Below are 25013 nucleotides of genomic sequence, written 5' to 3'. Positions count from 1 at the left end.
GCTGGGAATCAAATTATTTCTATTTCTGATTGCTCATGATTACACATACATCACTGAGCAGATGCAGAGGACAGTTAGTGGTGTTAGTGGAATAAACTTATAGCTATAATCTTCAATAACTCTAATGTTTAAATATTTAAGCAGACTTTGGTGAATGACCTCATACCAAAACTCAGCAAGAGATATCAGTAAGAGAGCACAAGTCGTGTAAAAAAACTGTGTGTGAGAGCTACAATCTAAGGTACCCAACATGAACTTCATTATAATGAAACCTTGAACTTCTTCTTCTTCTGGTGCCCTGCAGAATGTACTGCGTAGGCGTTCTCCATGTCTATATTATTCTGTTCATTGCCTGCGCTGCGAATTGTCTCAAAGTCATGCATTATCGTCCAGTGTCTAATTTTTAGGACCAAGTTTATCAGTTTGCTTTTTCGTAATGACGGGAAAAGAATTGTTTATCATAAAAGAACCTGGTGTAGGACAATGACCCCTCTAGGTGTTTACGTCACAAAATTATAACGTACATAACTTTTAAGCCACCTAATATCTCTTGTAGATCGATCTCGGCGATTGCCTGATAAACATGGACTCGTATAACAACGATCCAAGTTCTAATATCATTATTTTAACGGGTCGGCGGTCCAAAAAAAAAACCATTTGAAGTCGGGATTAGTGTCAAAGTTAATCGCTAGATGTCGGGCTTGCTTCCCTCCTTACAACGGGGGCCTTTGTCACGCTGCTCGCTATCATTGTTACCCCTGTCATATTTTCCTTCTTGAAGGTTACAAATAGGATTATGCCGATTAGAGAGAGACACGTAATAAAAGCGGCGTTCATCCCGTCGAAAAAATTGGCAACTTTTTTTATATTGACGCGTTTCGTACCTGAGTTATTCGATGTAGCCATTTCGAATTTCGGCTCGATTTGTGCGCGGGGAACGCAACAAAGCGACGTAATTCTCAACATGTGTCGTGGACCGGTTCAAATTTCATAAAGGAAGGGCCCAAAAAATGAAGAATGCGACATCCCGTTGTACCGTTAATTAAAATCAAGTTTCGTTTAGTATTACACGATCCCAGGACTATGGGTGGATGTGAAAAATTGTCTCTGCTAGATGAGGAAAAGAAACGATTAGGTTACTTTTCCAATGGGCAGGTGGGATATTCGTCTCAGTAGGTTTGCTGCGGACTTAATTGGGTTTGTTAAGTTGAAATTGAAAGGAAGAAATTCAAGTGGTAGCTTTTCTTTTGTTTTTGATTTTTATCTGTGTTAAAATTTGTGGTACATTAAATTTAGCATTGAATCTCGGTATTTCCTGACAAGTCACATATTTCTAATAGATACCTATCGTCATTACTTCCTAAGTTTCTCAACATGCAAAGAAAGTGAACCTGGTAACAGTCTTGAGTGAAAGATTCGACGAAAATAAAGATTCTTCTATCTTTATATTTTATTTGTTTTATTTGGAGTTCGCTTATAAATACGTATTTAGTAGGAAATACAAAATAATAAAACAAAATACTAGCAGAAATGTGATTTTCAGATGCTTGATAAATTATTTCATGAACATTGAACAACTGCCGATAATGGAGTTGGGTTAATCATTTATCATGGTCCTTAATTATGCGGATATTGTACTAACCGTATTATTACCGATCATTGACCGTTTCCAACGTTGGATCCCTCTTTTTCCGGATTTTCTTCCATCACTGCCATATGAATGCTTGTTAATGTCAACTACTAGACAGTACTTAAAGTTAAAAGGTATAAAGTATAAAGGAAATTTACTTTTGTTAAGGAGCGAATTTTGATAATTATAAGTCAAATCAAGAACGAACCTTAACAATAACGCTTGGGTTCGTTCTTTGCCAGGGACATATTCTAATTATGGACATGCAAAATCCAATATTAATTAGATCACCCTGTACATTTTATTCAAAGATTTCGAACTTTGTATCAAACCTTAAGCTAACATGGATGTGCTCTGTGAAGGACCGTTACTGAGATAGAGTCCTCCAAATTCTTTTACTAAACTTCCTGTTTAAGATAATTGAATGAAACAACGACATGGATCGCAATAAGTTGTAGGTCTTAAAGGAATTTCAAATAATTTTGTCATAGTATTCAGCAATGTATACAAAGAATAATACTGATGCTTCCAAAACTGATGCAGTGACGCCTATTAAGTCGGAAGTATAGAGTAAAAAGTCTTCCGCCTAATATGAAAAATTGCGTCTACAAGAGCAGCAGAACAATTCAAACATGACGCAAATTCATGTGTAGTGTTGGTAAGTTATGCTATGCTATTGTCAGTTCTAAAGGGTGGATTTTGTCTTGTCCAGGAATTGATAGAGTTACGGTTTGGTGTGGATATTTGGAGTAGGGGAAGGATGCCTATATTGAACCGCCTCCTCAATTGGATCACCGCTATATTTCCTAAAATGTTGAAGCAAAAGTCGATTTGGCAACACTCTATTGTAGGTCTAGCTTATAACCACCAGTATGAGAAAAACCACGGTTTCGAATACATGCGTTTGAAAATTATAGTCAGTTTAGTGAATTGGTGTTAATTAATTTTTCAAATTGGTTTTTTGAGAGATTTCCAGTGAAAGAAATTTCAAAGAGAAAAGTTTTCCATGTATTGTTTTGGCACTGTTAAATTAAATCAAACCAAAACCATTATTTGAATTTGCTAGAATTTTCTACGTAGAAAATGTTGGTAGTCCCATTTGAGTTAAGCACTCTACTCCACTTATTTTTTGCAGAATGGTGCCTATTGAAAAGAAAAAGAAGTATGGTCAGTGTGGTCAAGCGGATATGGCTAAAGCATTAGAAACCTATAAAGAAAATAATAATGTACTTAGACCATAAAAATAATGGCATTCAGAAAAGTTTTGGGCGAGCTACAACTTTCTCTCCCGAATTGGAGGAGAAATTAGCAAAACATTTTTATCTTGAAAAAGTGTATTTTGGTGTGACCATAAAAAAATCGTAAAGATGCTTTTCAAATAGCTGATGAAAACAAGATTGGAAACAACTCTAATAAAGAGAAGGAAGAGAAGGGACAGGTTGGGAAAAGTGGCTTTACGGCTTTATGTGCAGGCATTCAAGCCCTACAACTAGAATCAATATCTCTCCTTGTGAAGGTTTTTATCGTTAAAATGTAGAAAGTTTCTTCGATCTCCATCGTCCGTCACAGATTACTAGATTACTAGATGTCGTGATTTTTAAGTCAGTCGAGCATTACTACAATGAAGCAAATGAGAAATCTCTGTCTTAGTCTTCCCGTGTCTCAATATCAAGTAGCTAAATTACTCGGAAAAGCATATCCTCCAGCGGCAGTGATGGCCACTACCATCATTGGATTCCCAAAAACGGAAGTCGATAGAAATGTATTCATTGAAGTCGATTTTACTCCTGCAGATGTTTTAACCGTAAAGAAAAGTAGACAAGCAAATGAAGATTTGCCAGCGTCTAAAAGCGACGATAACAATATCCCGTTAATTAAGTTTCTTAAGAACAAGATTTAAAAAGAAAACATGAAATTAGAACCAAAACCATCAACATCATCAACTTCGAACTCTGGATTCATCCTGAGCAGGCAGGCACTGACGTAGAAATACTGGCGTCAAAAAATGGGTTAGGTCGCCATTCACAACAAGAAGCAGTTTCAAAAACAGAAACATTATCGTCAAAATATGGATCCCACTCATCTTCAGATGTAGTTTCTCTCAACAGTATTGAAGAAATTCTAGGTTCTCACAAGTTGATTAGGATAAAATTAACAGACTCATACATAACTCATATAAAGAGGAGTTAGAAGCTAAACAAATACTTGGAAAACCGTTAAGCGCAAAGTTAATTTAGATTTGGGAGCAGCCGTGGAAGATATGTGATACAGTGCATTAAATGTCGTGAATGGGTAAATGAATGCTGTGCTAATTTGCAATCAAAAGAAAAATTATGTGTGATTTTTGTATGCTTAACTAAATACTTTTTAATTTTTGTATTTTTCTATAACAAAATACGTTTTTGAAATGTGTACACGATGAATTTTTCTTGGTTATTTGCTTATTTTGAGGAGTTCAATATAGGAGGACAGTAGTCCACTTTAAGATACCGATTTCCTATATTGTACCACTTGCAAAGGTTTTCAATTTTTAATGTCAGCTAAACAAGCATGATAATTACAGTGAATGTGTAATATATCAAGGTATATCAATATGGAAATAAAGTTTTATATTTATGTTCCGTTTACACCATGGAATTCCAAAACGTTAAATTGGTCCAGTATAAGCAACCTTCCCTACATATCTGAAGACGAAAAAGAGTGCGCGTCATTGTTGGTTACGTTGATCACTGAGTTACATTAAGGCACAAATCTACAGGTCTACAGGAACAATACTTTTTTTATAAAAATAAAATAATTTTACAGCCCTCCTAAATCCGATGTTCTTTTTGAAGCACCCCCTACTTTTATCTCCTCTGTGCCCAAACATTTCCAAATTCCTACTATGTGCATATGGATTAAGAAATTCCTAATCGAATTGGCACTGTTGAGAAGTTGATGGTCTCTGGTAAGATGGTGGGTTGATTTTAGAGCGCGCATCACCACGAGTCCAGCTCCAGCTCCAAAGCGCAGATACGGGCGTCCAAGGAAACCCATTAATCAATACCCACCGCTCGCGTACAACCATTTACATCGCGCGTATTTTTTAATCGGCTCCCAAATCGAAAATAACCCGACGATCGCGTCCAAATAAAGCTATAACACCGGTAAAAAACGACGGAACATCCAGCGTACATAAATCATAGGAGCCGGCGGCGTATCGTACGATTAAATTTTAAAGACGTATATTCAATCGGAGAGAGAAAAATTGCCCGGTTAAAAACGAACAGTCTCTCTATATAAAATCGGAGTTATCGAAACCAGACGTTTTGATTGATAAGCCGGGTTTAAATTGGCAGCAACCGGGATACTAAATAACCGGGGCAATATGTTTAACTCTCTCTATGGACGAGATTAATTTTATTGCGTATTTTAGATGTAAACGTGGTCGAACGGAGGAAGGTATTTACTGCCGAGACCGATTGGAACTGGTTGGCGACGCTCCTGCGAGCTCGGTCGTTAGGAGTCGCCTAGAGCCTGGCTGGGGTCCGTTGAGGTCCACATAAGCAATTTATGCATAAAAAAAGAAATTTAATGTTTTGTGTTTATTTTATGCTATACATCTTTAGTACAAACAAAACAACAAGTTTTAAGTAATTTATAACAACAGTCGGCCGCTTATTTGAAAGGAAGAACTGAGATTCAATAAAAATGTAGTATAAAAAAATTACATAATTTTTTTTTGTGTATATGTTATGAGAACAACAAAACTTTGATTTGCTTTTTTGTGTGTAAAGTGTGAAATTCGGTTCTCTGAAACGAGCTAGCAGTTGTCCAAGTAGTATAATGTGTGATATAGTTTATTTATTTAGCGTATTTCATAAATATACACAGTACATAATTAAGTCACAATTTAATATCTAAATTATAGATGTATTCAATCGATGCTGGAGTCGCGCACAGGAAGTCCTCCGGATCACCGTCGTATCTTCTTATAGGACATTCGGTTGTAATGTGCTGGATTGTTTGCCTGTCTGCACCACAGTCACATTCGGGACTTTGGGTTTGGTCCCATTTATACCGGAAGACTGCACAGTTTCCATGCCCAGTTCTTATTCTGTTTAGAGTGGACCAGACCTTCCGTGGTAGGTCAAATCCCGGAGGGGTAGTATTTATACCGGGCATGTCTCTGATAGCTGGGATGGCTTCATTCTGTATGTTGCTCCACTGATTGTTTAACTGGAAGTCGTTTGCCCTCAGTTCTTCGGCTGTTCTCGTTGGCGGGTTTCTCGAACCCAAGCGATTGCGGTTGGCATCAGCAATTTCATTCTGGATTGGCAAGTTAGGGTTGTTCTGTATCTTCTTAAAGGTTTTCAGTAAGGCATTTTGCCGTCGTAGTTCTGGAGGTGGTATAAAACTTAGTAGCGGAAGCCATTGGGTCGGAGTGGATTTTATTGTACCAGATATTAACCGCATTGTTGTGTTTAATTGTGTGTCAACAAGTCTTGTGTGAGCACTATTCAGCCACACTGGCGCACAGTATTCAGCAGTTGAGTAGACAAGCCCCAGGGCCGAGCATCGCAGTGTGGAAGCATTCGAACCCCATGTTGTTCCGCATAATTTGTGGATTATGTTGTTCCTAGTTCTTCATTTGGCTGCTGTATTTTGGAGGTGTTGTTTAAAAGACAGTGTTCTGTCTAGAGCCACTCCCAGATATTTTGGGGTGGTGTTGTGTGTTAGCAGGTGGTTGTCAGCATAGACTTGGAGCTGCCTGTGAGCCATTTTGGTGTTTAGGTGGAAACAGCATACCTCTGTCTTGTTCGGATTCGGCTTAAGTCGCCACGACCTAAAGAATTCCCCTAGTGTCGCAAGGTGCTCTGTGAGTACGCGCTCGGTAGTTTTCATTGACTTGTCCCTGGTTGCAATTGCCCAATCATCCGCATACCCGAATTTTTGACTTTGGGTAGGTGGCATATCTGATATGTACAGGTTAAATAAAGTTGGGGCGAGTACAGATCCTTGTGGAAGTCCGTTGTTTAGGGTCCTATTAGAGCTTTTTGCACTTCCCATGGAGACCGCGAAGCATCTACTACTAAGCATGTTGTTCATTAGTCGATATATTGTTTTGCATGGGATTACTTTTAGCAATTTGAAGAGCAGACCATCCTTCCAGACCGTGTCGTATGCTGCCGTCAAGTCTATAAATGCCACTGAGGTCTTCATTTTCCTTTGGTAGCCACCTTCTATGTAGCTAAGCTAAGAGCTAAAACTTGGTCTGTTGTTCTGCGCCCTGGTCGAAATCCCGCCTGCTCTATTGAGATGTGGCAGGACAGTACTGGGTTGATTCTATTAAGAACAAGTCGTTCAAGAAGTTTATATATTGCATTCAGCAGTGCAATGGGGCGGTAGCTTTCTGGCTTGTCGGCAGCTTTTCCAGGCTTTAGGATTGCGATTATGTTGGTTTGTTTCAGCTTTTTTGGGATTTGTCCTGATTGTAATATACTGGTGTAAAACAACCATGTTCTTGCTCACTTTCCACAGTGTATCAAAAACTCTGGGTGGACGCCATCCAGTCCAGGTGCTTTGCCGCTCTTTGTGTCTTTGATTGCTGTGTTCACCTCTTCTATAGTAAAGGGGCAGGAGAATGTTGATTCTTCCGGGCTGGTCAGTTTTAGGTGCTTCAGCTGCTTCTTAATGTTAGTCGTGAATTGCTTGATGCTTTTCCCCCTTGACTATGTGGGAGGCGACTTTATTTGGGTGGATATCAGTGTTACGGCGGGCAGTTGGGCCGTCATCTCCTAGTTTTCTTAAAAGAGACCACGCTTTGCGGCTCGATTTTTTGAAGTCCAGTGACTCGACTGTGCTTGTCCATTTATCCCTTCTAGCTTTGTCCAGGCTGTGGAGGAGTTCATCTGCTATCTCACCGTCGCCGCTGTCAAGGAATTGTTGGTAGAGACGGTCGCTATTTTCGTTCCAACCAGGAACGTACTCTTTGCGATAGCCCCTTGGGACATGTTTCTTAGCAGAAGAGATGACGGCACCAATGAACCTATCGTAATTTTTGTGCGTCGGCGGAATCCAGGGGAGGCACTTGTCAAGCTCAATGGCAAAGGAGGTCCAGTTAGCTCTGCCAAAATTCCAGCGTGGTCGAGGGACAGATGTGATTAGTGGAACTTGGATACCTATTTCGTAAATAATGGGTCTGTGCTGGCTATGAGGGAAGTTGTCGAGCACTTTTCTTCTAGTTGGTACAGGTTTATGGTACTGGTCTCTTGTCACAAAGCACAAATCAGGGTTGTATTCCTGCTTCCACGCAGCGGACCTGTATGTGCCCTTGGCTTTAGCATCGAAAACGTGAAAAAGTTGGTTTCTCTCTGCCCAAACCACCAGAGTATCTCCATTTTCGTCGTTTTTGCTATATTTCCATTCCTGGTGGTGGCTATTAAAGTCTCCTAGGTAGACAGCTGGGTGTGGGCGCAAGTCTGTAACCTGTGGTGGCCAAAGCATTTTTGGAGGCTTGTAAATGTTTGTTATATGTATATCTCCAATCTTTGTTACAACGGAGTGAATGTTGTTCATCTGCAGCATGAGTTTCCTGAATGACTACCAGGTCGACATCGTTCGAGGTTAACAATTTAGATAGAATTTCACTCTTTGATCGGCTAATGCCGTCTATGTTTATTTGGCAAATTCGGACAATAGGCCCGAGAGTTCTAGTCATTGGGCCCTTAAAAGAGCCTGTGGTTTGCTGATGTGCGCCTCTCATTGGGGAAAGAGGTTTTTGTGTATAGGCCAGGAGATCTGAGAGATAGTTTGATCGCCTGTTCGCTCTAGCTCATTTAGCGTTACCCAGGGTGCACGTGTGGTATTCTACCACGGACGCGAGCTAGCTTGCACCCCTGTGATATAGTAATTGGAAGTCAGTAAACGTAGGTTTTAACTTTTTGTAACTCTTCCCTGGAAATCTTGCAAATCCAAAAATTGCCTGGGGTAGATTCAACAAGGATAAGCTTACCTCATTACGTATAGTTTGTACATCCAGTAAAAGATGTGGCAACCGACCCAAACTTGTACATGGTATGTCATTTTATTTTGAGAGCCACATACAGGGTTAATTTTGAAAGATAGGAAAAAAGTTTGAAAATTTTTGCTCTATTGTCTTATGAAAATGTCATAAAAAACAAACGACGATCGCAAGCTGTCAAAATGGCAGCAACATCATTTTTTTTTTAAATGAAATGCCTTATATAGTATTAACCTAAATCGTAGATCTTTTCTTTCCGATTTCGAAAACATATAGTTTATTGACATTTTATTTAGCCGTTTTTGAGATATTTTAGTTTCAACAATAATTATCATTCGATTTGTAGATAATGGCCATATTGTTTAAAAATGGTCAAGTCTGCCTTGATAGCAGCCGTATTATCTATATTTGCAACTAAACAAAAATTAAGTTAAATAACTTAATATATTTCAAATGGGTTATACTGAGGAAAGACGCCAATAATAAAATTACATTAGTCAAACATTAAAAATATCAATAATTAATGTTAAACATTTTCCATAGAACCTCCATTATTTTCTATACATCGGACAATATTTTCTTTCAATTTCCTATTAATACACGAGGTCATGAAATCAGGATTTTCTCTATTTAGATCTTGTAAAACGATATCATTCTCTTATCACTTGTAAACTTTCAGGCCTATTATAATAAATTTTATTTTTTAAGTCTCCCCACAAAAACATGTCACAAGGATTCAGGTCGGCGCTTTTGACAAGCGATTTGATAGTTTCTTGCCTACCTATCCAAGGTCTATATTTATTATTTAGATAATCGGTAAAGGTTGGACATTATGTGCAGGTGCGCCATCTTGATGGCAAATTAATTTCACTAACTGATCTGACCACCATATTGTCCAACATACCACACCATACATTAACTGACGTCCGTCCTTGTATTTTCACTGCCTGCATTTTGTGTGGATTATTGGTGGAGCAAAAATGCTTATTCTTCCTATAATCGAAGCCTCATCCGTAAATATTATTTTGTTTAGAAAATTTCCATCTTCTTGAGAGCGTCTATACATTTCGACGCAAAATTTGAGCTTCTGCCTTTTATGTTCATCGGTTAAATTTTGCACTGGAAGGAACTTATACGGGTAAAACTTATCATATTTTAGCGTTTGTTTTACTATAGAACTCTCCGGATAATTTTTTTTAGTAGTAAAATGATATATTGAGGTCTTCATTAAAAATTCTTTCCATTGTCCTGGTCTTCCGTCTGACACTATTTCGGACCTCAAATTGTTTAATTACATTTTTAATTGTATTTATTGAAGGAACTCTTCTACCCGGATATATTTTCTTTTATAATTTTATTATTTGTCATTTTTCTTCCTCTTCCTATTTTACTTACGCTGGAGATCTTTAGTTTTGATTAGTGGCCAAAAGTGGAACATTGTTAAAACAATAGCAAACATAGATAATATGGTTGCTATTAAGACAGACTTGATCATTTTTACACAGTATGGCAATTGACCAGAAACCGAACGATAATTATTTTTAAACTGAAATATCTCGAAAACAGCTAAATGAAATGTAGCTAAACTATATCTATTTCATCTACGATTCAAGCTACCAATATATAGGGAATTTCATTTAACAAATATAATGTTGTTGTCATTTTGACAACTTGAAATAGTCGTTTGTTTTTTTCTGACATTTACATAAGATAATAGAGCAAAAATCTTCAAAGTTTTGTTTTACACTTTTTTCCTGTCTTTCAAAATTAACCCTGTTGGTGGTTGTCAAAATATAATGAATTACCCAGTAGCTATCATATCCTATATGCCATAAGTCTGGTCCTTTAATTCGCTTGTGGGAAGAAATTTCTAGTAATTGCAGCACTATTTAAACTGACATTACTTGCTGAAATATCAGATTTCATAGTCCGGAAAAACTAGAGGTGACTTGCTTTTAAGTGCTATGTTGCTCCAGGCTATAACGTAGACTCACATTCCATGCAAAATTGAGGTCAAAGGCTCTTCTCTGACATCTTCATCCTACAAACAATAATGTGATTGAGAACTACTCCATTCCACTCCTGATTCCAGGACAGGTTCATCTGATCCCATTTACTTCGAAATGCACTAAATTGACGCTACAAAGCATGTTTTCTTACAAAGGATATACTACCCTATCGGAAATAAAACTGAATGGTTCTGTTTGTTCTGTTTGTTTTTGTGAAATCTAAAAAAGGTTCAAAAAGTATCGTTTTTTAGGCAATAAAACTGAATGGTTTTGTTTGTTCTGTTTGTTTTTGTAAAATCTAAAAAAGGTTCTCGTTGTATTAATAACAACAATAATAAATGAACCATTATTAACCTAGAAAAAATAGTTATGGGCGTTCTACAAGAACACATCTACGCAAATAACATTTCCACAATTAATACTACTATACAAATATAAAAAGGCGTATATTATGATAAAATACATACTGCTATAAGCTTGCGGTAGTTAGCAGAGTACAAAGTCGATTAACATTCCCAGCTAATAACTAGAAAAACGTTTTTTGTTCAAAGAAACTGCCACAAGCTCCTGAAATACTATTTAAAAAACTTTTGGACTCCTAGCGCCAATCATCTTGTTAGCTTCTTCAGAGCTTGACTGAAACTGGCTCGCACTCTAGGCTGGGCTGTACCTGCTTATATACTGTTTGAGGGGGTTGGAGCTAAAGGAGGAGCATGAACAATGTCTTGAATCACTAATTCTGAAAGGTGAATAAGTCGCGGTAAAACATTGTTTGATTGTTTACAGATTTCTATGGATTCTCGGATTTTTCTATGGTAGAACAGTTGACTACAGGCAAGAAATTTAGTGCTAATTCCTCTATAAAGATCATATTTCAGGTATAGAGTAGAATGCGAGCCAGTTTGAGCCCTGAAGAACCCAATAGGATTATTGGCGAAACGTACACGAAGAATATTTTTTTAAAATCTATTATTACTACAAAGTTATTATAGAATAATAACTTTGTCCATTAAATATGACGTTTAAAAATATTGTAAAAGAATTGACTTTTATAAGATATGAATGTCAGGCACAAGTTTTGGAGCTTCAGTACAATTATGATTTAGACATAATATTTTTAAATAATAAATCATCTTGACCTAATTTAAAAGTTATGATATCAAGTATCAACTACGTTTTCTAGACATAACAAAATGGCGACGAATGCTTTTTTGTCTCCAATGTGATATTGTCTGGGTTAGGATTAATGCAAAATGATCGGCAAGGACTATTTTACATTGGTCATCAAATCAAATCATAAAATGTTTCTTTTATTATTTACTTGTATATAATTTGGACCGAAAATTGTGTTCGAAAAAAAGATTGAAAACAACTCTGGCTTGAAGCCATTACGAAGGAGACATCGGCAACGGAAGAGACAACGTAAATAACGCAACCAAAAATTAGTTAAATTTTCCGCTTTATCTTGGGTCAAACTAAAACCACTTGCGGAGCATAAAAACCAATTTTAATAACCCCGTAAAGAACTCCTAACAATAAAGAAACGATTCTTCGGAGAGGTCGCTCTTGGGCGAAATGTCAGCAGTTATTTTGGTGTCCTACATTGAATTTTAATAACTCAGTATGTTGTCATATACATACATACATATAGATTGTAAACAATGGGCACACATTGAGCTTTCCTCCATAAATATAATTTACTGCATGTTATTAGTTCAAACTTATTTGAAATAGCTCTCAACAATGTGAGACGTGACAGATGTTTCTTTTCCGTTGAACTATGTTCCCCACAATGCAGGATGACGTTTGCTTCCGTAGGCAACCAAATTCTTCTTCTTTTCTTCAAATAAGGTTAAATATTCTCTCTATCTTAACCTCCTTAACCGACCGGTTACGCAATGTCGAGTCCGAAATATAAATTCCACCGGGCGTTGCGTAAATCAATCCCGCCGCCCCAAGACACAAACAAACCCGCCGCGGTCTCCACTTTCATTTATTCAACCATAAATCGTTTATCCTTCAGGTGCTCTACGGATTTCTGAGCGCAAGGACTCGCAGGATTTACATGAAAGTGCGTGCGATGTCGCAGTCCTGCTTGAATTTACGACCGCACTCTCGCAGGAGTCGTTCGGTCCCGTACCTTATACTTAGGCTTTGCAGGGATGGCCTTCCGATATTAATATTCGTATATACTGTGTCCATTATTCCAGAATGAATTGTTCTTGGAAATGACGATATTACGAGATTAAATGCTTTCAGTGAAGTAGTCGTCAACGAATCGTTATCATTTCGAAAAAAAAAATACTTAACTATAATTTAATAATTTATTTATTATCAAGGTCAAGCAGATTTACAAATGAAGTTACAGTAAATGAAAAAAGAATAAGCTATGGAATTAACAGAATGAAATACTACCATTCCAAGATAAGCTAATGAAGCATGCTCACGATGTATGCGATCATGTGAAAAATATAAAGTTTTCATAGAGTCGACTATAGCAAAATTCCCTTTAGTTTCAAAAATTCTAGCATCCGGACGATTTACTATAGAATCAGCTCAGTCCAGTGGACTCTTATTTATGATGAATACAGCTTCGGTCTTGCGGAATTTCATTACTTTTCACTTTCACATGTCGAGATCTGCCAAGATCGTGCTCTAGTGTTAGATAATCATCAAAAGTGACGATTTTCTTGAATAAATTTTAGTTTGCAGCAAAGAGAAGAAATGAGGAACGCAAGATACATCAATTTTTGTCGAAAAATAGGTTGCAAAACAAGGGAAACAAGTGCGGCCTTGAGTCACACTGGATGAGACAAAGACTTGAGAAGAAGTAAAGGTGTTAACATGCACAGTCTGTATCCTTTTCATATGCTTTTAATCCAATAGTGTTGGAACTTGACCGTCAGTGACTAGTCAGTTGACTAGTCAAAAAATGATTTAAATAGCATCTTGCAATTGTAGAGTGTTATCTATCATCATTTTATAATAATATGTATTCTATAATAAATTATTATCAGTATGTGATGTCGAATTTACCGAATAAGATACTTAGCAATTCGGGGAATAATAATAACGACTCCATTTGGTTCTCAGTACGACCCGACAGCGCGATAACGCACCTTATAAATAAATATAAATAAATAAATACAAGTTTTATGGTATTTTAAAAATTATTTCGGTTAATTGACTGGCCAATTGACACAAAACAAAATGATCGGTCAATTCCACAAGCCCAGTCTTACCCATTGAATATTTTCAAGCAATCTGAGTTTACGAGTATTTTGATTTTATTTAGATCGGTAACTAATCTTGATTAAGGGGAAACCCGAAAGGATTTTATTTCGAAACAGGATAGAAAGTCAGCAAGCTATAAATATAACCACTATATGTTAACGAGATATGAGACGCCATTGATAAAATCCCTATAAACCTTCATTACCAACCATTGAATGACTGTTGAATGAGTTGCGTTCCCACTCTTTTGAGAAAGTATATATGCAAAGGTCAATATCTCACTGCTTGAAGATTATAAAATATCAAATTCAAACGAGTCTTTTCGCTGAATCGAAAATGAAAGATTTTCCTTAATGTCCAAGTGCTATTCAGTTTTTTTTTTCGAGTTTTACAACATTTGACTAATTGACTAATTGGTACGATATAACTTGATTTATTTTGATATTGATTTGAATACGCAACTGAAATCCACAAAATTATAATTAATTATTTCTGTGACTAACAAAAAAGTAATTCTTTGCACTTCAAAAATTAAATGCATTTTTATTATTATTGCAGCTTTTACGTTTATAACGTCGATATTAAGTATTGGTCAAAATATGAGAGTCGAATCTTAAAATCGGTCCTGCAAAAGTGTATCTATATCCTGCAAGCAAACAGTGCCCGTGAGTCCTTTCAATCTTTTCACGACCATTTTGCAGGACAAAACCTCTATTTATTTTACAAGGAAACTTCGGCAGCATGTTTGAGGAGACCTTAGTAACGCTGGAAAACCCTACTACCATTGATCATTTCGCAAGAGCTCACTAGAGAATTTCATTTCGGGCAGAGTACGTCCCTGCATATCGAGCACTCGCTACCAACTTTATACTCCCAATAACACAACCATTACGGAGATTTATATCCCGATGGAATTTTTTAGCATAATTCATGAGAACGTAAAACGTAAACCTATATACTCCCCACCGCTAAGGCAACTTTCAGACGCATTTTTAAAACACCTCTATACAATGTTTAACGGCCAGGCCATTATGTAATTATCGAGATTTATAGTTCGGTATTGTAATTTATACGAAGCACGTACGTAATATTTTTAAAAGCTGAAAGCACGAGAACCGTGTCTCGGATTTCGCACGAGATCTTTTGTAATTTTTGAGTTACCGATCGGGGCAGGCGCGACCCAATTTCCGTTCCCGTTTTCGAACGTTCTCACGAATCCCCGCGTCAAATATTATAAAATCTCAATCCGACGGCAGCGCGGAGCCGAACAATCGGAAAAAAATAAATATCTCAGCAGTACGACTTTTATCCGACTATTTATAGCGCTGTACTGTTTATGAATAAAAATATATTTAACAAAAGGCGACAAACGCTTTCCTCGGATCCAACTTAACGCCATTGTGGTACCCTATTTGGAAGTACCAGCATTTTTAAAGAGACTAACTGTTCTCGCGGCTCCTTGAGACTCTTAAGTGCCGTAAATCTTTTACATCCATTCGTCAGAGGCGTACGTTGAATATTACACCCTATATTAAGAAGTTTAATAGAGTTTTATAAAAAGACACGATAACAGTACCGATAGTAACTTGTTAATCCCTCAACTAATAAAGTCAGTAAAATCCGCAACCGAAGGAAGTTAAAATAAATCTTATAGAATTTATGTAAGAAGCGATTAAATTTTTACATAACGGACTTGCAAAAAAATCTGTAAAGTGTTATAATTCTTTTCAAAAATTAGAATACATGATTACCATGGTATTTTAGTACTACCTACTGGCTAGTCCATGTTATTTGGCGACAAATATAAACACAATAATTTAGGAAAAGCTGTTATGTAGAACAGAAAGTAATTCTAGAGGAAAAAGTAAAAAATGTTATGAAATTATTATTATTGCAGTATAAAAGTTAATATGAAATAAAACTAATTTTCAAAAAATATTTTTTTTTGCTTAGATTTGCTCAACACGTATATTTACAAACTTAATATATTATAAATATAATTTTTTGGATCAATTAAAACTCTATTATTTATAAAGCTTCTGGACTCCTCCGGGGTCCATTTTTGTTGAATCGAACTTGCTGACGTATCGCCATCCTGTTGGCTTCTTCAGAGCTTAATTAAAAAAGGTGGAAAACTTGATTAAAAATTGAAATTATGCATGTATAAAATACATGCTCATTTTAATATATTAGATAAGTTTGCTCAAAGACAAATATTTTTTTGAAAAATTCTGCTAATGTGGAAAGCTTTTTTTTTAAATCGAAATTCTATATGAGGGTAATTCTAAATAACTGCTTTTTCATAACATCTATGCAATTTATATTTCGAAAAGTTCTCATAATTTATTTTTCTAATTGCCTAGTGAAACATTATTATCACTTGCAAATACAAACAGGAAATTCTCTTAAAAACTGAAAAGAATTTGTTAGAATGAAAATTTTTGAGAAATAGAACTCTCTGGAAAAATACACCTTATAGAAAAATTAATCGGTAGCTTAATATCTACTAGTAAAAATTTCGTCTCGCCGCTCTTGTAGACCACATTTTTTTCTTGAAATAATTGGTAGGTTATATATCAACTTTATAATATAATAGGTTACCACAAGTTTAAGGTAAGGTTAGATTAATAATAATTATTAATAATATTTGCATAAAATATTTTATTTAAAAAAACCTTTAAATTCAATAAGAAGCTTCTATCACCATCTCATCGCTCTTGTAGACAATGCTGTATTCTGTTTTCTGTAAACAGGTTGCCGTAAAGTAAATATTACGTCAGATTATGATAAAATTTATTGTTATAGGAAGCGAGTCTCCAAACATCACAAATTATATTACAATAAATTAATTATGATTATAATTATAGAATGGACCTCTTTATTACTACACCTAATACCAATATGAGGTGGTGTTTTTTTTTTGTTTTTTTTTTTCATATATAAGATCGGTTTCAATAAATTGTTAATAACATTTAAATAAATAGCGTCATCTAGAAAAAGGAATCAGTAGCTTAAAATTGCATAAGCAGATTTCTAGGATCGCCTCGTGGGTCTTGTAAAATGTGTTGCTCTTTTTTCTTTAAACAACTAACAGGTGTTTAATTAAAAAGCCTATTTGCTAGCTTAAAATGTAAAAGATTAGTTTAGGGTGGATAATTATAAAAATGACTAATATAGGAAGCTAAGCTCCAACATCACGCTGTATACTAAAATCGTATTATTCTAATAGTTATTGTCATTACTTTTTACAAAACTCCCACTGCGTCGGTTTTTGCTGAGTCGGTTTTTGCTAACGTTTCGCCAATCATTCTGTTGGCTTCTTCAGAGCTTGACTGAAACTGGCTCGCATCATCGATTATCAACTCTCTCAATTTACAGAGCCGTGAAACTGTCTCAGCCCGATTCACTGAACCCTGAATTAAAACACCTTACCTCTGCTCTTCTCTCTAATAATTTTCACATCAAAGATATTAATTATCACAAAATGCACTTCACCACAACCTTCCAATATTATTATTATTGTAGTCCTTCCTTGCGTTCAAAACATCACGGATCACATATCAAAACTTTCAAAGAATTATAACGTCAAAACCACTTGTCCAAAAATCTCTCATCATCTTCGATCCGTCAAAGACAGAATTACATTTGAGATGCCAGTAGTTTACAGCATTCCATGCATATGCGGCAAAGAATACATTGGAGAAACGGGACGAAAAACATCGACTAGGCTCAAAGAACACGAAAGAGCCTTACGACTAAGACAAATAAACTCAACAGCTGTTGCCCAATACAATCACGAAACCGGACATAAAATTTTATTCAATATTCAATTCTTTTACTAACAAAAAATCTGAGAGTCTATAGAAATATATAAACAACCTAACAATCTTAACCGAGACTCAGGTCTTTACCTGTCACCAATATGGGAATCAGTCATCCCCTCAATATAAAAGCAGGTACAGAGTAAAATACGAGCCAATTTCACTCAAACTCTGAAGAAACCAACAAGATGATTGGCGATACGTTAGCAAGTTCGAATCAGCAAAAACCGGCTCAGGAGGGATCCAGAAGTTTTGTAAAAAGTGTTGCAGTGGTGTGTTTCTATGAAAAAAAAAAGTTATTGTCATCATTATTATTGTGAATCTTTCGATTACCAATCTGTAAAGAACCGTTTTCCGCATCGCTTTCAAGAAACAGTATCTCTAACGAACAAATTAGAAGAACAAGGAAAAGAATTTGCACTACAACAGAAAAATAGAAACCAAACCTGGAATGAGTATTAATGTCTAGGTGGCCAAAAAGAGCTCTGAATTATGCTCCTTCGAATAGAAGAAAGACCAGCTATAACATAGATGAAGGAAGTATTAAACACAATGACGGACAGAGCTATTGCTATTGAAGGATGAAAAGATAGAAAACAATACGATTGATATTTGTGATGATTAAATAAAAAATGTACCAAGGAAAGGATTTAGTAGCTTCAAATTCAATAAGGAGCTTTCTATCTTCATATCACTGTGGTGTATATTTTCTGTTCAAATGACTGGAAAGTATTTTTTTAAAAAGTTAAGTTAATAATAATTATTGTTATTATTATGAAGTGAAATTCTTTGTTACTAAGATTATTATTTTATTTCTTTTTAATACGTAAATAAATATTAATTAATATAAATAAATAAAATTATCCTTGTATTGTAAGTCCCGAAGCGGTCACCGCCAATGACTCCAAATTTTATTCTCCCACATCCGCCGTCCGCGAGATGCTCCACCGTAAACGCCAGATTTATTTATTGTAACACTATAAAACCCATATGTACCTGAAGAAGTGTGTATGTGAAGCGGTTTTTTCCACTTGATTTACGGAGAGGTTTACAGTTAACGTATGCGTTTCCTATTGTCATTCGTTTACAAGTACCGCGCGGTACTTAAACCTCGAAGAGGACGATCGGAACGTCACAAATGTTGCCGTCATCGCAATTACGTCGGATGATACGAACATGTCGGCAGCACCGTAAAGCTCTCTACTTTCAAAATCACGAAATCAATAATCGCGTACGACTTTGCTTCTCGACCTGTTCGACTTGGTACTATCGTAAACATTTCATCTGATCAGGCGTGTAATATCTAAAGTTGGCAATAAAATTAATCATACCGGACTTCTTAAGAGAGCAGAACGTATCGACGGCGAGTACGGATAACCGCGGTTAGCGCAATTTAAGGCTAGTTTATCAATCACCCCGCGCAATTCCGTTTCAATTTGGAGTGATAAATTGACCGACGTCGAAACTGCAATAGCGTTTATATTCGATAAATAGATTATTTCGAAAAGAAAATACGGGAATGATAACGGCATTATGAGGAGAAGATTATCGTATCGTATTTATCTTTTAATTTGCTCTTAGTCACTTTGGAATATTTAGCTTTTTATTTATTTATTTAATACAATACTCTATGGGTAAAGCCCAAATGTGTGGCTTAAAGTATATCGTTTTCGCTTGTGACGGACCCTCTCCCAAAAATTACGACTTCACAGAATTATCAAGTCAACCAGTAACCGGTAATGGGAACAGGCACAGCAATAACGGGAACTGAACATATGTGTGGTGTAGAGAAATTAATATTAATAATTAATATTATATTGTAAGTATAAGGAAAACATTTTTAAAAACTAAGACAAAAAAATTTACATAGATATAACTAAATACGTCGTTCTTTAGAGGGAGAAGACGCGCGCAGGCGGACCCAGAGATAGAAAGGAAATAGAGACAAAATCTTCTTCTTCTTTGCTTTTCCGGACTTTGGGAAAGTCTACCAAGGACACTCGCCCATTACAGACTACCGTCGAGATTTTTTTCATTTCGGTCATAGACCGCTACATATTTTATGACCTCATAACACAAAAAATGAAACTCTGGTTGCAAACCCATACCATAAAAAAGGGCCTCGCTTTCACAACGAACACTTACATCATCAAAAGGACACCATCTGTTCACTAAGATCCAGGACACTAATAATTTGACCGAAAGCAAATCTTAAACTTCGAAAAACACGCAGCGGTTAAGAACCGACCTTAATAACGACAATTGGAGCCACAGAAAAGTATATACCAAAAAAAAAATGCATTTACTTTACGGCATAACACTTTGTTGGCGTAATAGTACATTATACAACAATTGCGGCAAACATCATTTGACTCACGACTTTATTTGACACGAGCGGAGCCAGTGTTTAATAAACGAGTTTACCGAAACTGTTGCATACTATACTTGTTCTATGACCATTAGTTTTAGGGTGCATTTTCGCAAAACAACACGAATACATTCACAGACACGACTGTCAGAATTGACAAACGTCAAAATTCAAGCCGTGCGGTAAAATCTCCGAAAACATTCGATTGCCCCCAAACCCGTGCTGTAATATTCCGGAAATGTCCGAAGTGGTTCCGGTCCATGGGAAACGAAACTGACGTGGTAAAGTGACACTTCCCACATGCTAGATCGGTGTGTAATTAGGTATTTTACAGAGGGGAGTAGAAAATAATATATTATACAACAAGTACGGTAAACGGCATTTGACTTACGAATTTATTTGACACGAGTGGAGCGAGTGTTTAATAAACGAATGACTTCAAACGTTTACCGAACGTGTTTCATTCTATACTTTTTCTACAACCGTTAATTTTTGGGTACATTTTCGCAAAACAACACGAATACATTCAGTGACATGACCGTCAAAATTGACAAACGTGAAAATTCAAACCCAGCAGTAAAATCCCCGAAAATATCCGATTGCTCCCAAACCCGTGCGGTAATATTCCGGAAATGTCCGAAGCGGCTCGGATCCGTGGGAAACGAAACTGACGTGGCAAAGTGACGCATGACGCTTCCCGCACGCTAGATCGGTGTGTAATTAGGTATTTTACAGAGGGAACTAGAAACAATACATTTTCTTCTATTTCTTGCGAAAGTTCTATTTTTCTGTAATTTGGTATGATTAGCTTTGGCATTGGCGACATTGAAAAAAATCCTAAAAAATTTTTGTCTTTTATTAACAACAAAAGAGAAGTCTCAGATGTACCCAGCTATATGAACCCTAATGACTCTGACATTCTAACGTAATTTGACTTCTCAATTTTATTAGACGTGTCAACCGCGACGCAATATTGTTAAAGTAGTTCTCAAAAAGTTTAAGCTGAAAATCCAAAATAGCCAAGCTTGACTTATAGTAAAAACCTATTGTCACTACGCAGACCCAAAGCAAATAATTTATTTATTTATTATTTACCGTTTCTATTGCTGCCAAGAATAACGTTTACAGACCAATCAATATCCCTTAAAATTCAACTCTTACCCTGTAGAAAATGACTGTTAAAAAACTTAGTTACTAATTTCAATTATTAATAATACAGGATACTATAACAATCGAAATAAAATTGAAAAAACTGGAGTTATTTTTATAATAAAAAATTTGTACGTAACCCATGGTATAGTCTGCTATTTTCTGAATATTTATAGTTTCAGTTATTAGTTTAGTTTTATTTTACTTGGTCTGCTCTTGACTGTCACTTTGACATTTAGGTAGCGAATATTATACGTGAAATGTGTCGGGAATTTTCCCATGAATCGAAAAAAGTAATAATGCATAGCGTGTTCCATTTAAAGTAAGGAAGTTGACACCGATTTCTGGTATACCCCGGATGTGCCGTCATATTTTAGCTGGATTTCTTCAACCCATATAAGCTTAACTCCAAATTTTTTTTTAACATAACACGATGTTCTCGGTTGTACACTCTAGTTTGTTTCTAAAAGTATCTTGAATTTTTTGAGAAATTAGGCCGGTATGCATAGTTCCACATAATTTTGCACCATGGACTGACTTTTTAAAGTACATTTTTATGATAAATGGGACAGCTAGCTCGTAAAACAGCGTCTTTTTTATGTTTCCAATACACTAAGCATTTTGTTTGATTTAATTTCTCTGAAAGTTTTCATTTTTTAAAAAAGTAGAGGGATTGATAAAGTATGCACCCTTGTGAAATGAACTATACCTACAGAATTTGTTATTTACAGAATGAAGTGAGTTTGCAAATTACCTGTACCTGTATTCAAGAAAGGACTAAAAACCTGCCCAGAAAACTATAGAGGAATAACACTCTTGAATACGGCAATAAAATTCTTCACCAGTATTCTCAAGGACAAACTGGAAGCACAAATTAAGAATGCTGAAGAACAACAGGGCTTCACAAATGGACGGTCAACAACAGACGCAATGTTCATAATAAAACAAATAAAAGAAAAGGCCACAGAGTACAACATGCCAGCGTATATCTGCTTCATTGACCTAACAAAGGCATTTGATAAGGTCCGATTGGGAGACGTTTTACAGATATTAATGGAAAATAAAGCACCAGCAAACATAACGTAGATAATGCACAACCTTCATAACAATAACGTAACAAAGGTCAAGGCAGGAGATCAATTCACTGAAAATATCCCAACACCGAGAGGAATCAGACAGGGTGACAGTCTAAACCCCCTTTTGTTTAATCTCATCATGGACAAAATTATAAAGAAAGTAACCTCGGATACAGACTGGGCAACAAAAGAGTTGGAATGGTGTGCTACGCCGATAATGCAGCAATTATCGCCGAATCAGAGAACAACCTTCAGACACAACTATTCCAGTTCTTCCTAGAAAACCGCCAACTCAATATGAACATTTCTATCAGCAATGCCAAATGTATCTCAATCGTGAAGGATCCGCTAAGATGTAAGCTGGTCGTGGAGGACAAACCCATAGAACAAGTGATGCGATTCAGATATCTGGGCATAGATATATCAAGCACCCACGGCCCAGTTAAAGACATAAGGAGCCAGATTAACAAAGCATCCGCACTATCAGGATGCCTACGAGATATAATCTGGTCCAATCCCTACATGCGCAAGGATAGCAAAATTAGAATCTACAAGACTTGTATCAGACCCATCATGACGTACGGCACGGAAGTCCGCGAAGACACCAACAAGATGAAACAAATGCTAAGGGTAGCAGAGATGAAAACACTGAGGACAATATTGGGGAAAACAAGAAGAGACAGAGTAAGAAACACAGATGTCAGAGAGCAGTGCGGGATACAAGATATTGTGAGATGGGGAAGACAACGTAAGAGGCAGTGGTGCAACCATGTAAAACGGATGGATGAGAACAGACTTTCGAGAATAGTCCTGAAAAACAACCGGCCCGGCCCAAGACCTCCCGGCAGACCACCTAAAAGGTGCAAAGATAGTTGGCAATCCACATCACAGGAAAAGATGCAGAGGCAGCTTCAGAATTAACAGATCGACAGAGAAGAAGTAGAAGAAGAAGAAGAAGTGAGTTTAGTCGGATCGTAAAACAGTAAAAAGTAAAAAGAATGTATTACATTTAGGAGCTCACTGTTTGAAGTTTATAGGTTATAAATTATATTTTTTAATAGTTGTATTGTAAGGCGATGAAACTTAGATTTAGATAAAGACTAAAATTTTTAAAAATAACGAGAGCGACATTTGTAAAGCGATACTTCAAAAAAATTCTATCGCCAGTTTTATTTAAAATTATTTTTTATCGAAGTGGTTAGTTCCTCAAGAAATCCATATAAAGATGATAATAGGGAGAAAATAAGTATGTCCGTTCAAAAATAAAATAAAAATTCATAATTTATTAAATTCAGTTCAATGTGACGACCTTTATTCACACTGATAACAATAAGATAAATAGTAATTGCGAAACATTTTTTCTCAAAACTAGTGTGGTGCGCCCAATACCTTGTCCCAGTTGTATTTGTGGTAAAGTGTATTATCAGAAGTTAAGAAGAAGACGAGTGAGAACAGCGAAATGAGTAACTGTGTTAATTTGTCTTGTTAAATTACCAAATGTGTAAGCGTGTAATTCAGTTTTGAAAGGAAAATAGAAAGTACGACATCAGTTGTTGTTTATTTCCGATTGGCTAGCCAAGGCAACACATAAATTGGCGCATCAACGAGGGCTCGAACTGTAGAAAATACGACCTGAGAAGGAATCGATTCAGTTTGCTGTTTACGAGTTTATGGTGGTGTATTGTCGTGTCTAAAAATGCCCAAGCGAAATACAAAGTGTATTAGTGTGGATAAAGATTTGGATGGAATTATTAGTCCCAGTATGAGTTTATGGAATTTGGTTGAGTCATTGGCCGATAGTGTGGCCAAATTAACAACTGAAGTGGCTAAAACTAAGGAAATACTAGCTACTGTTGGAGGTGAAGGAACGGATACGAATCAAGTAGCGGCGCAAAACAAGCAGATGAGGCATGAGGAGCATTTTTTTCAAGCAAAAGAATCAAGTTATTATCTGTAGTCTTGGAAGGATCGAGGTGGGTGTAATTTAGTCTTTTCACCGGACGGCCCTGTGCACCCCATATATTTTGAGAAGAAACTGCGACGTTTGATAAATGAAGAAATGATGCCTGAGCATTTACAAGTAAATTTAGCAATAGATTGTTAACGTGGGTCAGCAGCAGATTGGGTGGCAACAAAAGAAGTACATTTTAATAATTTAGATGAGTTTTTGTTGGCTTTTCGAAAACGTTATTGGGGGGTTACTGAGGAAAGGGAGCTGTTCTATGAACTCAAGTATGGTCAGTATAGAAGGGACAGCAGTGTTAAAATTAGCTGGAAAAGCAATGTATTTAACTGAAAAAATTAGTGAGTCTGTTTTAGTTAAATAGTTGGCACAACATTTTCCTTGCGAAATACAGAGGGGAATTTTTATAACGGGAATCAAAACAGTAGACGAACTAGAGAATTTTTTAAAGAAAATTGACGAAACTGAACCGGGAGATAGAGGCCCCTGGAGACAACATAATTTGGACAGTAATGATGATAGACAGAGGAGAGCTGATGCTAGTAATAGGGAAAGTAATCAGACACGTAATTACGGAAATAGAGGTGAGAACAGTAATAATAATCGGTCGACGAGGGTTATTACTAAATTTGAGTATGGTGATTTGGTATCAGATAGCGAAGGAGATGAACTAGTGGAACATTTTTGTTCACCTGTAATCTCGGGTAAAATTTATGAAAAAAGATATGAAATTTTCTTAGATACGGGTAGCCGAGTTTCT

The 25013-nt window shown here is 36.3% G+C and overlaps 3 protein-coding genes across 3 annotated transcripts; 1 reads left to right on the top strand and 2 right to left on the bottom strand.

Annotated features, from left to right (window-relative positions):
- Positions 1 to 5515: 5515 nt before the first annotated feature.
- LOC132706938 (uncharacterized) lies at positions 5516 to 6085 on the bottom strand. The gene has a single exon (XM_060678535.1). It carries the CDS (start codon positions 6083 to 6085, stop codon positions 5516 to 5518), a length of 570 nt encoding a protein of 189 aa, XP_060534518.1.
- A 171-nt stretch (positions 6086 to 6256) lies between these two features.
- On the bottom strand, positions 6257 to 8629 carry LOC132706936 (uncharacterized). The gene is made up of 4 exons (XM_060678534.1): positions 8625 to 8629; positions 7391 to 8204; positions 7142 to 7341; positions 6257 to 6455 (listed from the first exon to the last, which is right to left on the bottom strand). Exons 1-4 carry the CDS (start codon positions 8627 to 8629, stop codon positions 6257 to 6259), a joined length of 1218 nt encoding a protein of 405 aa, XP_060534517.1.
- Positions 8630 to 22488: 13859 nt separating this feature from the next.
- On the top strand, positions 22489 to 23211 carry LOC132706935 (uncharacterized). The gene has a single exon (XM_060678533.1). The coding sequence runs from the start codon at positions 22489 to 22491 to the stop codon at positions 23209 to 23211; it is 723 nt and encodes a 240-aa protein (XP_060534516.1).
- Positions 23212 to 25013: the final 1802 nt, after the last annotated feature.

This window comes from Cylas formicarius, unplaced genomic scaffold, assembly GCF_029955315.1.
Source record: "Cylas formicarius isolate icCylForm1 unplaced genomic scaffold, icCylForm1.1 PGA_scaffold_9__14_contigs__length_23061073, whole genome shotgun sequence".
NCBI classification, from domain to species: Eukaryota; Metazoa; Arthropoda; class Insecta; order Coleoptera; family Brentidae; genus Cylas; species Cylas formicarius.
Note: the sequence above shows the minus strand (reverse complement) of the source record. Positions and strands in the feature narration are given on the sequence as shown.

Bases quoted from the DNA above. Each gene is read 5' to 3' on its own strand.
- LOC132706936 (XM_060678534.1), bottom strand. The intron at 7,342-7,390 runs GCCCGCCGTAAC...CCTCCCACATAG, and splicing joins TAGGAGATGACGGCCCAACT to TCAAGGGGGAAAAGCATCAA. The intron at 6,456-7,141 runs GTGAGCAAGAAC...GGAATTCTTTAG, and splicing joins TTTTTGATACACTGTGGAAA to GTCGTGGCGACTTAAGCCGA.
- LOC132706935 (XM_060678533.1), top strand. From the start codon at position 22,489: ATGGTGTGCTACGCCGATAATGCAGCAATTATCGCCGAATCAGAGAAC.
- LOC132706938 (XM_060678535.1), bottom strand. From the start codon at position 6,085: ATGCGGTTAATATCTGGTACAATAAAATCCACTCCGACCCAATGGCTT.